The sequence below is a fragment of the Neomonachus schauinslandi genome, chromosome 9 (assembly GCF_002201575.2).
Source record: "Neomonachus schauinslandi chromosome 9, ASM220157v2, whole genome shotgun sequence".
Taxonomy (NCBI): domain Eukaryota; kingdom Metazoa; phylum Chordata; class Mammalia; order Carnivora; family Phocidae; genus Neomonachus; species Neomonachus schauinslandi.
In genome coordinates this window covers 88,406,224-88,420,066 of record NC_058411.1, presented here as the reverse complement: position 1 = coordinate 88,420,066, position 13,843 = coordinate 88,406,224, and the positions used below count along the sequence as shown (strand labels likewise).

General features: G+C 41.4%; 1 protein-coding gene across 3 annotated transcripts in view; it reads right to left on the bottom strand.

The window, feature by feature from the left end:
- SLC12A1 (solute carrier family 12 member 1) overlaps positions 1-13,843 on the bottom strand; it is an 86,738-nt gene that overhangs the window by 60,384 nt on the left and 12,511 nt on the right. The window contains exons 4-8 of one of the 3 annotated variants that reach the window (XM_044917786.1): positions 10,735-10,830; positions 6,784-6,923; positions 5,573-5,683; positions 4,093-4,204; positions 2,079-2,206 (exon numbers count right to left, since the gene is read on the bottom strand). In XM_044917786.1, the coding sequence (XP_044773721.1) occupies positions 2,079-2,206; positions 4,093-4,204; positions 5,573-5,683; positions 6,784-6,923; positions 10,735-10,830 (587 nt within the window). Of the gene's footprint in view, positions 1-2,078; positions 2,207-4,092; positions 4,205-5,572; positions 5,684-6,783; positions 6,924-9,509; positions 9,606-10,105; positions 10,202-10,734; positions 10,831-13,843 lie in introns of all 3 variants that reach the window. The other 2 variants (XM_021693783.1, XM_021693784.1) reach the window with 2 other exon arrangements.

Below are 13,843 nucleotides of genomic sequence, written 5' to 3'. Positions count from 1 at the left end.
GTGTCTGGCGTTCGCAGGTGCTCTGTAAGTGTTGGCTGAGCTGAACTGACAACTAAGCATCTAATACGAACTTGTTTCTAAGGAAAGTACAATATTCTTTCATTTAAATATGTGCTTACAGTTTGCAGAATTTTAAATCAGTGACCTCCAATACTTTTCCAAATCTGAGAAACTGGCAGCTCCACATCCATAGCTAAATTTTGTTAAGTAGTGATACTTAACTACTCGAATCATTTTGAACAAGTTACTTAATTTTCTGAGTCTCTACCTAATCTATTTTATGCCATATCTCAGCCCAAGAATTTACCATGGCACCGTGGCATAATATGACACATGACATGGCATATGGCATAATATGACAAATCAAAATGCCTTTTTTCATTCACTCAATAAATATTTATTGAAACCTTCCTAGCTCTGAGGAGGCAGCAATGAATATAACCAAAGGCAAGGTCCCCACTCTCACAGACTTACATTCCAGAGCAAGCACCTCTTGCTCGGGTCTCACCAGTGACGATTTCCCCTTGTATTATAAGGTCATCCAGCCTCGTCAGGGCTTCTCCAGTTAAACTTACTATTTCCAGTATCCCCATGCCTGACTGTTCTTTTGTCTTCTCTGCCTGGAATACCCTTATATTTTCTCAACAATAGTCAGTATTGAGCTTTTGCTCTAAGTTCACACTTCAAAGTAACTTCCTTGAGGAAATCATCCCAGACTTAACAATTATCTGTTTATTGTGTTTATCTCACAATTTATTTAGACATTACATATGATGTTCATTTATACATGTCTCTTATAAATATTTCTTGTCTTCCAAAGTTGATTATAGATGTATTGAGGTAAGACCTCTGTCTTCTCCTTTTTTGTATATGGTAGAGACTGTTTACTATCCCCTAATATCCATTCTCACCTTCCTCTTTTTAACACAAGAACTCCCTAAAATTCTAGGCTCATGGCTGCCCAGCTAGAGACTGCATTTCCCAGCCTTCTTTGCAACAAGGCAAGGTCACAGAAACTAAATTCTGGCCAATGGAATGTCAGCAGAAATAATACATGCAAGGTCCAGGAATTGCTTGCCCTCTATTCCTTACTCCTCTTCCTGTGGGCAGGAACATGATCTTGGAAGGGACTGGTCATCTTGGACCTTGCAGGTGAGGGCATACCCTAAGGGAGTGGTAAATCAAGAGAGGTGATCTGGGATCCTGGGCTACCATGTGGAGCGGACTTTTCTTATTCCACTGCATGGCCTATGAGTTCAGATTTTTATCCACTAGAAAAATAAACTTCTATCTTTTTAGGTCACTGCTACTAGTCTTTTATAAAACATTCAAACGAATATTCTAGCAGTGCTCCTTACGGTACTTAACATAAAGTAATATGAATGGAGTGCTAAATAAATACCAATTAAATGAGTGAATATTTCTCTGAATTTAATGACATAAAAATTCACTAATAAAGTGATTTTTTGGAGGGGGAGGGATTGGGTGGGGTGTTTTTTTTCCTGAATGTTATGTGTTTTTGTTCCTTAGATGTTTAAAAGAGAAAGGCTTGTTCTGATATTCTTTTTACTGAGCTATTTTCATTTTGTTGGAAATGTTATACACTGCCAATATTCTCTATCCTTCCGGTCTCACTGAATAAGACTTTTGGATGGACTATCGGAAACAGGATGGTCTGGCATTAAAAGAGAGAACTATTAAATTACTGGGGACCCTTACAGAAATGTTGGGGTTTTTTTTGTTTTTTTTAATAGAAGTCTTTTTTTTTTTTTAAGATTTTATTTATTTATGTATTAGAGAGCGAGAGACAGAGAAACAGCATGAGAGGGGAGAAGGTCAGAGGGAGCAGCAGGCTCGCCGCTGAGCTAGGAGCCCGATGTGGGACTCGATCCCAGGACTCCAGGATCATGACCTGAGCCGAAGGCAGTCGCTTAACCAACTGAGCCACCCAGGTGCCCAGAAATGTTGGTTTTAACATCAGTAGAGAACTATGGTCACTGTTGACCTCTACAGCTTGTGTTGCTCACCAACAGCACCACAACTTCCCAGGATTACAAAAGCAGAGGAAAACGACATACCTCCAAGTCTCCTGAGATATTGGCACCAGCAAGAATCCCAGTAGCTGCTGGGAAAAAAATGGCAAAGACAGAGAAGAAGCCTTCACCTTTTGTGAAGCTTGGCCCAAAGTTTTCCGCAAATATTGATGCTGCAACACAAATAATGAGAACATTATCTTGTAGACTTTCTTTACAGAAAAGGAGATATGGTTATTTTTAGCTTCTATCAATGTATCATGCAAATGGGTCCCTATATTCTAAATGGAATGAATTTGAAGATGTTGGTATACTCTTGACGAACCTCATGTCAATATTTGCCAAGAGTCAGTATATGTATATATCACAAGGTTTTAGATCTCTAGGACATAGCTCTGAAAATTTTTTTTTGCGACAACAGAGACCCAGGCCTCCAGATTTTTTAGAACCTAGAAGATTGAAAAAGAGGGAAATGGAGACTTTTTCTCATGACCATGCTGGCATATTCACAAATATACCACACATGTACCCTGCCCTACACATACACAACTCCTTTCTTATGTGCATAAGTATTCTAATCAAACACAGCTTTTCTTTTTTTTTTTTTTTTAAAGATTTTATTTATTTATTTGACGAGAGAGAGACAGCGAGAGCAGGAACACAAGCAGGGGGAGTGGGAGAGGGAGAAGCAGGCTTCCTGCCGAGCAGGGAGCCCGATGTGGGACTCGATCCCAGGACCCTTTGATCATGACCTGAGCCGAAGGCAGACGCTTAATGACTGAGCCACCCAGGCGCCCGAAACACAGCTTTTCTATGCTTTTTTTTTTTTTTAAATCGGAGGAGAAACTTGTGGGTGAAACTATCTTAAAATTTTGCTACTTATGTTCTAACCTTCCCAGTCCTTGCTCCCAGAGATTAGATCTTAAATTCTATACCAAATTTTCATATATAGGAAAGGAATAGTAGCAAGGAACTTTAGTCATAAAATAATACTATCCCACAGGGTCTCAACAAATTACTTAAATGAGAAGGGAACGATGTAGAAGAAAAACAGAAATGGAGGGAAGAAAAACACAAACAAAAGAATCTGGGGTGATGCAAAAACAAGGGAAGAAAGCTTAAATCATCAGAAAAAATACAGCAGGGGCTAGGAGGAGGGAAAAGAATAGAAAGGAAAAGGATATTAACATGCCAAGCAAACAAGACAAATTTTACAAAGAAAAAGAATCAGGAAGAAAGAGGTGATCTGATACCAAAAGGAAACATACACTAACAACTGAATCAATGATGAAGGGAAATATTTTTTAAATCTCAGCAGTGGATTCTTGAGTAAGCTAGAGTGGAAAGCTAGGATGGTGTGAATAGGCGGAGGAGAATTTCATGCTTTGTGACATCCCCTCAGGATCCTATGCCAACTCCTACAATCTTTTGTGCTTGAAAACCTGACAGTGATGCTTAACTAGGTAATGCTATAAATAAGCAAGGTACAAAAAAGTTTAGCAGGGGGCTGCCTGGCTGGCTCAGGAGGTGGAGCGTATGACTCTTGATCTCAGAATTGTAAGTTCGAGCCCCATGTTGAGTGTAGAGATTACTTAAAAGTAAAATCTTAAAAAAAAAAAAAAAAAAAAGTCTAGCAGGAAAATGAACATGTTTGGCTTTAGTGTTCTCAACGGTTGAGCAAATTGTTCGAACTATGTTCTCTTTCCTTTCATGTACAACTCTACTTCCTCTATTTGACGGCAACAACAATTTGTCCCACAGTTGAATGTTTTCAAAGCACTTTTGCATCCACTATCTGATTTACTTCTCAAAAGTCCCCTCAGGAAGTTGTTATCACCCACACTTCAGCAGGGAAATTTGAACCCCAAACATGTTAGGTGACTGGTCTAGGGGGCAAGCAGCAGGGTTGAGACTCACTCTGGATCTCCTGAGTCCAACCCCAGGCTCTTCCCCAGATCACACTTGGATTCTAATGGCTGATGTAGGGGTAACAGGGGTGGTAATGGAGGTGGGCAGTGGAGAACCACTGATTGTCAAGCAACTCATTTGTCACACGTACCTTGGTAGTTAAAGAAACCTCTGGACTTTTTCTCATTGTTGGATGGAATGACGGTTCCAATGAAGAAGTTTGCAATAGCAATGAGGAGAATGACCAGAAGTATCACCTGAGCCTGGAATGGCAAAGTAAAAGGAGGCCAACTCAAGAATTACTTAACAAAGTTTTACATAATTACAAAAGTCATGTCTACTGAAAGTCCACTGGACAAAGACTCTATCTGGTTCTTCTGATTAAAACTACAATCCAGAGTCGGTAATAGTGTTATCTTACGGAATGGTATCTTAACAAGCCTTTTCTGACCTGAGTGTAAAAGTTACATTTTCAGTGGAGGCATGTGCTTGGGCACTTGAAGGTGACATTTCAAAAACATTCCAAGTACTAGGTGAGTAACTTACTGCAGTGCCCTCAGGAAAATAATATACAGATGTAAACCAGATTCAAATCCAGGTGCTGTGGCAACAGAGCTAGAGCTTTAAACCTACCCTCTACCACCCTGAAGCTACATTGCCTCCCTCAGGGAATAAAGTCATTGTAAGTAGATTCCCATTGTTTTCTATCTGAGTGCCCTGTTTATTTCCTTTATAGCATGTTCACAATTTACCATTCTATATTTACTTGTTTGTCTACTTGATCATTACTCATATCCCCACAGACCATAGTACGTTCAACTAGGTGAAGGACTGTGCCTGTCTGGGTCACCCCGGGTCACCACTGAATATCCAGTACCTAGCAGAATGCCCAGCACCTAATAAGCACTGAATTAATTTTCATTTGATGTGAATGCATAATCCACAAATAAACACTGTATAGGAATGTTTCTCATTGCCTTATGGAGGTGGACGGGTTTGGCCACTTTTCAATCTCTGGGGACCTCTTGAAGTCTAGGTACCGTATCTTCAGGCTCTTAAGACCAGTTGCAATTATACCAGTCACTGTAGAGTTATAAATCAGATAAAAGACATGCTCCTGTCGTTCAGAAATTTACTGTGTTACTACTAGTTAAATCCAGATATTGTCTAGTTCCAGGACTTACTCCTGAAGTACTGCGTCTCGGGGGAGAACGATAGTTTCGGCCTTTATTCCCTTCTCCCATTTCCTTTGGGCTTCAGGCACCCACAGTCAGCTGGAAAATGCGACACCAGGGGTGGGACTGGGAGATGCAGGTTTCCAGCATGGACTGTTCCTACGATCATAAGGGGCCTGGGTGTGAAGATGGAAGAAACTGAGGTGTCTCTGTCACAGTGGTGACCACACAGAGAAGGACAAAGTACAGGCCCGATCATGTGACACACGAGCAGGGAGTCCTGACTGCCTGTACCTCGGGTTTGGAGGGCTTGGGGCTCCCCCCAGTGCTAACCTGCAACTTTCGCTATAGCAAGTAATAATAGCAACTCTTTTTGAAGATGGGGTTTGTTCTATTCCTGCAATTTGGTCAAGACCGAGCAGCGGTGGTTGATGACATCATTTTGAGAAAAATCACCTTTGCTTCCCATTCCATTCCAGCTACTGAAATTCCTAAAAGAATCACCACTGTGATGGAGCCGATTATCCGAATGTCGTTGGTTGGATCCACCATCATTGAGTTGCTCTCCTGGAACAACAACGAAAATCACTAAAATGGTTAGAGACGGAGTTTTTTTTTTTTTTTTTTTTTTTTGCCTGTGTGTCATATTGTAAAATTGAATAGTAAGAAGAAATACTGTGCACTAGTGACCATTTGGATAATGGAAAAGCGAGGTACTCCTAAATCAGAGATTAGCATTATTTTGTCCTATAATAACAGGCCACTGGAAGCCAAAGTTAGGAGTTGGAAAGTCTAGATGCTCATTCTAGTCACAGCTTTTAAAGCTGTTGTTGCGCCGAGATAAGTATGTGTACACGTAAATACAATGTTCTGTTTCACAGGAATGATTATTTTTGCGTGTCAAGGGGAATCTTAGAGAAATAAAACTGAGTGGTTTTCCATGTGAATATTGGAAAATGCATGTTATTCAATTAAATAACAAACTCCATAATCCAGATAATGCATTTCTTGAAGATCACATACCTTATGAACTATATAATCCACTCATTTACTTATCTAATTTTCCAATAAAGGTCCTTTTTTACTGATTGAATTCAGTGAATGCTATCACTACCACGAAAGGAGAACTAGAAGTTAGTTCACATACCAGCTAGTTAACACGCTACAGACGAATGTCGAGATGGCGTACCTAAGCTAGGAAATGCTTAGTTTTCTGCAGTGAGTTGTTCTAATGTTTGAGCTGTCTTTCCCTTTGGAAATCTATAACCATAGTAGTAATATTGCTGTTGATAATAGCACCCATTATTTATCTTTTGTTTCATATTTTACATAGTATTTCATGTACATTATTTCATCTGTTCTGTACCACATTTCTATGAAATACATAGAAACAGCATTAAAAGCCCATATGATAGATTTGAGAAACAACGTTCAGATGAATAAAGGGACTGGCCCAGAATATCTCAGCTGATCAATATGAGAGCCAGGATTCCAAGCCAGTTCTGATGCCAAGCCTAGAGCTCCTTCAACTATATCCAACTTCCACATTCTACAGAACAAATCTATTTCCTTTCATCTTGCTATAATGATAACTTCTTAGTGCCCTGAAAAGGCAAATTGAACTGAATTATCTTACTTGGCTGAAGAAAAGAAAAACTTTTAATTACCTTAAGAAGGTCTACCACTGTTTCAGCAAATCCCACCACATACATAGCAACAGCCACTGCATTGGCAAAAGCAAAGATCAAGCCTATAGATCCACCGAACTCGGGCCCTAAGCTTCTGGAAATAAGATAGTAGGCCCCACCTAAAACAAAAAATGAACATGCTTTACTCTGAGGAACTGCTAAAGGATTTAGTTTCTATGACCAAATAGTTTTGAATAATTTTTCTTCTAACAAAAATATTGCAACTTCCTAATAATTTTAGGAATCTTGTGTTACTTTAATGAATAAGTCAGCCTTTCTTTGTACTCTGAGAATGATAATAGAACACAATAGAATTATCCTGACTTAGTAAGTTCTGATTTATTGAAACCCAATTGTACACAAATTGTATGCAAATAAGACTACAGCAAACTTTACCAAAACAAAATGCTTTGCTTTCTTTTCTTTTCTTTTTCTTTTTTTAATTTATTTATTTGACAGGGAGAGACACAGCGAGAGAGGGAACACAAGCAGGGGGAGTGGGAGAGGGAGAAGCAGGCTTCCTGCCAAGCAGGGAGCCTGATGCGGGGCTCCATCTCAGGACCCGGGGATCATGACCTGAGCCAAAGGCAGACGCTTAACAACTGAGCCACCCAGGCGCCCCAAAATGCTTTGCTTTCTAAAAAAAACTCATCGGTGAGTTCAAATCAATAATGTAATCAAAGTAAAATTTTATATTTGAAATTTCCAGGAACAGGTAGTCTTAGGCAGAAAATGAAGTAGGTGAAGTTTATCATTGCTATTCTACCTTCCTTTCTGGTATACTTTTCCGATATATATTTTCTGCGTAAAAAGGTATCTGTATGCAGGGCTGCTGGGTCGCGCAGTTGGTTGAGCGCCGACTCTTGGTTTTGGCTCAGGTCCTGGTCTCAGGGTCTTGGGACTGAGCCTCACGTCGGGCTCTGCTCTCAGCTCAGAGTCTGCTAAGGTTTCTCTCTTCCTCTGCCACCCCCACAAATAAATAAATAAATAAATAAATTTTTTTAAAAAGGTATCTGTATAGTGCTACGTATTATCCACTCTATAAATTGGAATTGGTTCTATGTTTTTAGCTCAAGAAGGCACGATTATTGCCAAATACCTATGGCGGTGGTAAATGGGAAGAAAGATAGGGAGGGCTTAGAACAATCGCTTCTCCTTTGGACCTTGAAAAGATGTTCTATATGTGGCCGTGAATTTCTTTCTTTGCACGTGAAAAGACTGAACTGCCTTGGTTACTCTTAGAGGGTAGTGAGAGCAGGTAAAAAAAAGACTAGGTGTTGAGAGGCCTAGTAGCTAGATGCTCTGATTGACCACAGGAAACTAATGACTTCCTCTAAGGAGCTAATCTTAGAGGTGGGCAGAATTGGTAGAGGAATGACACTGAACAAACATATCTCTTTTTCTTTTCTTTTTTTTTTTTTTTTTAAAGATTTATTTATTTATTTGAGAGAGCGAGAGTACATGAGAGGGGGGAGGGTCAGAGGGAGAAGCAGACTCCCCGCCGAGCAGGGAGCCCGATGCGGGACTCGATCCCAGGACTCCAGGATCACGACCTGAGCCGAAGGCAGTCGCTTAACCAACTGAGCCACCCAGGCGCCCCTGAACAAACATATCTCAAAACAAAAACAAAACTATCTTTTACGGAAAAATAATTTCCTCTACTGCAGTAACTCCTTTGGGTTAAAGGGTCAAAGCTCTCTTTAGAAATGTAACCAATTATTTGGGTGGAGCAAATCCTCATTATCTCCTTTGTCCACATGACATTAAATAAATTAGCTAGCCAGTTACTTCGGCTTGGTCAAAATGAGAGAGGGGCAGGGGAAGCTGTGAGAGGATGTGTGTTTGTGGAAGGGAGAATGCTCTTAGAAGGTCCTGGGTAGGGAAACCTGGATAAGGTACCCAAGTTGCGGCCCCAGGAGAAGCCAAATAGAATGGGAGGGGGAGGGGTGCCTGGGTGGCTTAGTCGTTAAGCGTCTGCCTTTGGCTCGGGTCATGATCCTGGGATTGAGCCTTGCATTGCCCACGGCATCGGGCTCCCTGCTCAGTGGGAAGCCTGCTTCTCCCTCTCCCACTCTCCCTGCTTGTGTGCCCTCTCTCCCTGTCTCTCTCTGTCAAATAAATAAATAAAATCTTTAAAAAAACCCAAAAAGAATGGGAGGGGGAAGACAGGAATTAGAAGCAATGATAAACCTTGCCCTCTTCATTTTCCACCTAGGCCTGCTTATTCCTGGATGATTTAAAAGTAACTCTTTGTTCTGTTTAGTTGTTTCTATTTTCTTTTGAAGGATCTTCTCAGGACTGGGGGCCACTGGGAGCGTCGTGTTGGGGTGAACTCTGAGGGCTTATTAAGCAGGGAGTGTCAACTGGGGCGCTAAGTGGGCCTGGGAAGAGAGCCAGCAGGGCCTGGCCAAGGCACAAATAAACCATATATTTTACTGTAATTATTTATGCCTTCTTTCTAGACACCCAGTCACTCTCTATAAACATGTTTAATCACGGGAAATGGGTCAAAGAAAACCTTCTGGAGATCTCTTAATTTTAGTTGAGAGAATTTTGCCTTGATGTTTAAATTTGGGTTAGTTCATTTTGTTTTAAGGCTTTGGGGACTAATTATGAATATGCAAATTTTACTTCCAACATTAAACCAACTGTAGACATTACTCTGTAAGCCAAGCTTGTAGTCATAAGTAAATGAATTGACTTACCTCCTCTTACTACTCCATTTGTGCAAATAGCGGACATGGAAATACCTGTGAGTGTTGTCACCACCACACTCAGGCCGATGATGATGACTCCAAGACCTGCAAAATCCCCCAAGAAAGGTGTTTGACTCCAGTACGTCAAGAAGTCACCAGCACTTGAGGAGGCGGCGGTCTGAGTCTTGTCACAAAAGGGTCAGTCTCCCCAGGAAAAACCTGAAATGTTCTAAAAGATCCCAGTCCATGAAGGTCTCGGAAGCACCTGAAATGTACTAAACTTTAAAATCGAAGCCACGTCCAGGAATCATTTCCCCAGAGACACCGGCAAGGGGTTTGCAGACTGGCCTGAAAAAGAAAACATTCGCCGGAGGAATTTGAGCACCTGGAAACCATGAGCTGCAATGTGCCCGAGAGTTCCATTAGAGGAGATCCCACAGCTGAGTGGCGCGGACTAGGACTGAGCTCACGGTACCTTAGGTTTCCTTCTGCATCTGGCGTCAAGCACAGTGGGCTCCTTGCTTGCTCCAGTCAAAGAGAAGTATATAAAAACTTTTCCTACCCGTGGCAAGCGATGAGGGCATTAGGTATCTTAGAAATGTTACCTCCACGAACAAACCCGTTAGTCGCTATTGCAGAAGTTGACAACCCAGTAATAGAAGTTACCATGGTGGAAAGAAGAATTATGAGAACTCCAAGACCTGTTAGCAATGAAAGATAAAAGATAGTACATTTTACTTTTCTTACTTGAATTCCCTATTGCTGCAAACTATACTGCCTCTGATTTAAGTTTTCACGTCCACGCCTGGGGCCCCAGGGGAGTTGCTTTGTGCTCGGGAGAAACAGGTTTGCCTGGCATAAAGATCAAGTCCGAGGCCTACTCATTACGATGAAGGATGGTTTCCAAAAGTAAACACAATCTAAAATGCGGCCCTGGAAAGGAAAAGTTGACTTATGCTGGTGTCCTGGGAGACAAACTACCCTGGCTGCGAAAAGAGAAAACATGACATTTGACCTTCTCTCTTGCTTGAGAGGAACCTGCATGAGAAAGTTGGGGGTTTGACAAAGGTTAAATCCTTCCCCATTTTTCTTGCATCTCTCTTGCCTGGAGGGGAAAAAAAGGAACCAACTTGCATTACCTTTGGAAACACTCCAGAAAGGTCAGCTGGTGGACTATCTGAGCCTAGGTTGCCTTTACCTTACAAATGATCGTGCAGGTCACAAGTTTAATTACCTCCTCTGACATATCCATTTGTGGCAATAGCAGAGGTGGATAAACCAGTGATACCAGTCACTGTCACGGCTAAGCCGATGATAATCACACCAAGACCTCAGTTGAGAGAGGAAAAATAAAGGCAATTAAAGAGTGGAACAGTCCATTAGATCGTTTACATAAAAGCCAGCAAATCTAGGGTAACCACCAAAGGACCACATTGGAATTAACAAGTTGGCCTGGAAATCACCAGAGTAAATAAATGCTCAGCTTTGAAATTTTCTGCCTAGAAACCGAAGAGCTAAGATGTGCAGCGAGACTTGCTCCCAACTGAACAACGAGGGCTGGTCAAAATTTAATGGGCACCCCATTTTTTATGCTGCTCTAGACACCTACAAACATAATAATTGGTCCATACAATTCCAAGCCGCTCATATAACTGGAGAGTAAATGTTCATCCTTCCAGGTAACTATCTTTTTATGTCCATTTGGTTGTGTGGGAGTGGAAAATTACATACAATATAACAAATTGTTCCTCTGGCAGATGAATAAAGTGGAAAGAATCAAATGGAATTACTTTCATTTATTGGCTACGTGACCTCTGGCAAGTTACTCATTTTCTGAGCCAAACATGGCAATGGAATTAGAAAGAATCCGTGTGGAAAGTGGCCAGCACAGTGAGTAGAACACGGTACACAGTCAGTGGCCCTGCTTTTTGGTCCATGTCCACAATAGTTATAACTGTTGTTTATTGAAAGCCTACTATACATCCAGCCAGGTGTCAGGTAGCAAGAGAACTGCAAGGAACAAATAAAATGAAATGAAAAAAACCGCCCTCAAGGATCTTATGGTGCAGAAGGTCAATGATTCTAGGAGGCAGAAAGTGATAAACCGGAATTCAGAGAAAGGCAAGGCTGCTGTCAGCTTCAGGAAGCACACAGACAAGAGGATACTGAAGGGTAGCAGAATCTGCCACCCCGAAATGTACCACTTGAGCAGAAAGATTAGTTTGAGCTAAAGGCAACAGAAAAAAAGCAGATACTTCCCCCCATTTGCCTCAAAACAAGATGTACGTTTGTAAAGTGGATCCGCTTTCCTCTATAGCAGGAAGGACAGAAGTTCATCAGCAGAGCCAATTCAAGGCCCTTCGCAGCTGGAGGAACCTACCTAACAAACTTACTTATTTTCCATTAGTGCCCCCACAATCTGCCACCCTAGAAACTCAGTCCTTTCCCTTTGTCTTGTGACTTCTCTAAAAAAAGTCTTGTTCTCTTGTTAAAATGCTATGTAAGCCCACTCTTTGAGTTACCCATTGCAGAGTCTTCCCTTGTGTACACACGATGCCTAAGTTAATAAACTTCTGATTGTTTTTCTCCTGTTAGGCTGTCTGTTGCCAGTGTTACAGAAAGAAGTTTGGGGTCACAGGCACTGAAATCCCCCTGGCTCTAGCCAGAACGCTCTACCCTGGGTCTGTTTTGGTATGGTCCCCCACATAGAGTGGACGCTTCGTAATTGTTGGCAGGCTGTCTTGCTTCCCGGGGTTATTAGAACAGTAGTCGTCTAAGAGAGGCTGTAATCTCTCTGGCCATGCCCTGGGCAAAGGGGAAGTGGAAGGAGAGGAAGGACAGAGAGAAATAGAAACAAGGCATTGGAGGCTGCCTCTCTTGATGCTCCTGGCTATATCCTGGCTCTAAAATAAGTCTCGAGGCTATTTCACAGTTTGAAGTGCAGTAGGAAGAGGTTAATTGTAGGCATGAGATGCAAACTTCAGTTTGCATCAGTCCCTACAGACAAAGTTTGGTGTTGTAAGAAATAGTTGCACTAAATTCTTCGAATCTATTGCAGGGATCCTGTGGTGAACATCACCTCTACATCACCATGTGGCCTCAGTTCTTTGCACCCCTACAGGTAGTTTCATCTTATCTTCTGCACATTATTTTGCTTCTGATTTTGTTTTGAGGACATTTGATGTCAAATGTTTAGCTCACCCCAGCAACTATACAGAACTATATAGTTTGCATTTCAGGACATTAAACCTACTCTGATTATTCCCCTACCCTTATTTTCCCTTTGCTTCTATTTTCCCAGCAATTCTTATTTATTCTTTTGCATTCTGTATATTTCTGTAAACCATTTGAAATCCTGGAACAAAGTTTTATACATTTAAACAGCAAGGGATTTGCTTTCCTCTCACAATTAAACATAAAATCCCAGGGTAAGAGGCAGCTTCGAGAACACTCAGTTTGTAGTTTTCTCCAAGGGAGGTCCTTGAACCACCTAATTCAGGAAAGACCTGAGGTGTTTATTAAAAATGCCCAGACCCACTGAGTTTGAATCTTTCAAAGTGAATCCCAGGATTCTGTGGTTTTGTAACCTAACTTCCCAGGTCATTCTTAGGCACCCCACAGTCTGAAGACTATTGCACTACCCTAGCCTATCTCAATTTGTGTCTGCCTAGACAGCAAGGTTCTTTAGCTTTATCTGCAAAGAATCGACTGGGAAACAATTAATCCAGCTCCTTCATTTTCAGATGAGAAAATGAAGCTCATGGAGTATAAATGACTTGCTTCAGGTCATACCTTTTTCATACCCTTCTTCCATGCCTGATGTTTATTAGAAACTATCTTACCCCAGCCAAAGTCTCTGAGACAGAGAAGAACAAGTCAATGGCATTCGTGGCTTATTCTACCATTTGCTTTTGGCGAAAAGAGAGCCCAAACTCACAGCGCTAGAACAGTTACCCAAGGGCTGTAGCTATTGTGACTTGTGGCTCCAGCTTCCTTCTGGCTTTGTTCCCAGGGTCTCCTCTTGAAAGTGTATTCAGGTTTCTTCCCCAAACTATCCCCACAACAAGGAGAAACTACTTGGGTTTGCTTCTTTTCTTACCCAATAAAGGGACTCCAAATGGGACCCAGAAGGTGACTTAATCAGCTCATTTAGCTTTAAGTTCACAGCAAAGGCCAGTAAAACTGAGTAAGGGTGGTAATAAGTTTCTACGACTCACTAAAGTCTACTTTCTGAGAACTAAAACAACCACGACAAACAAACCTTCATTCAAAGGAAAACCTGCTAGACACCCATTTAAAGTAGGATAGGACTACTTAAATAAAAAGTCCTTATTAAAACAATA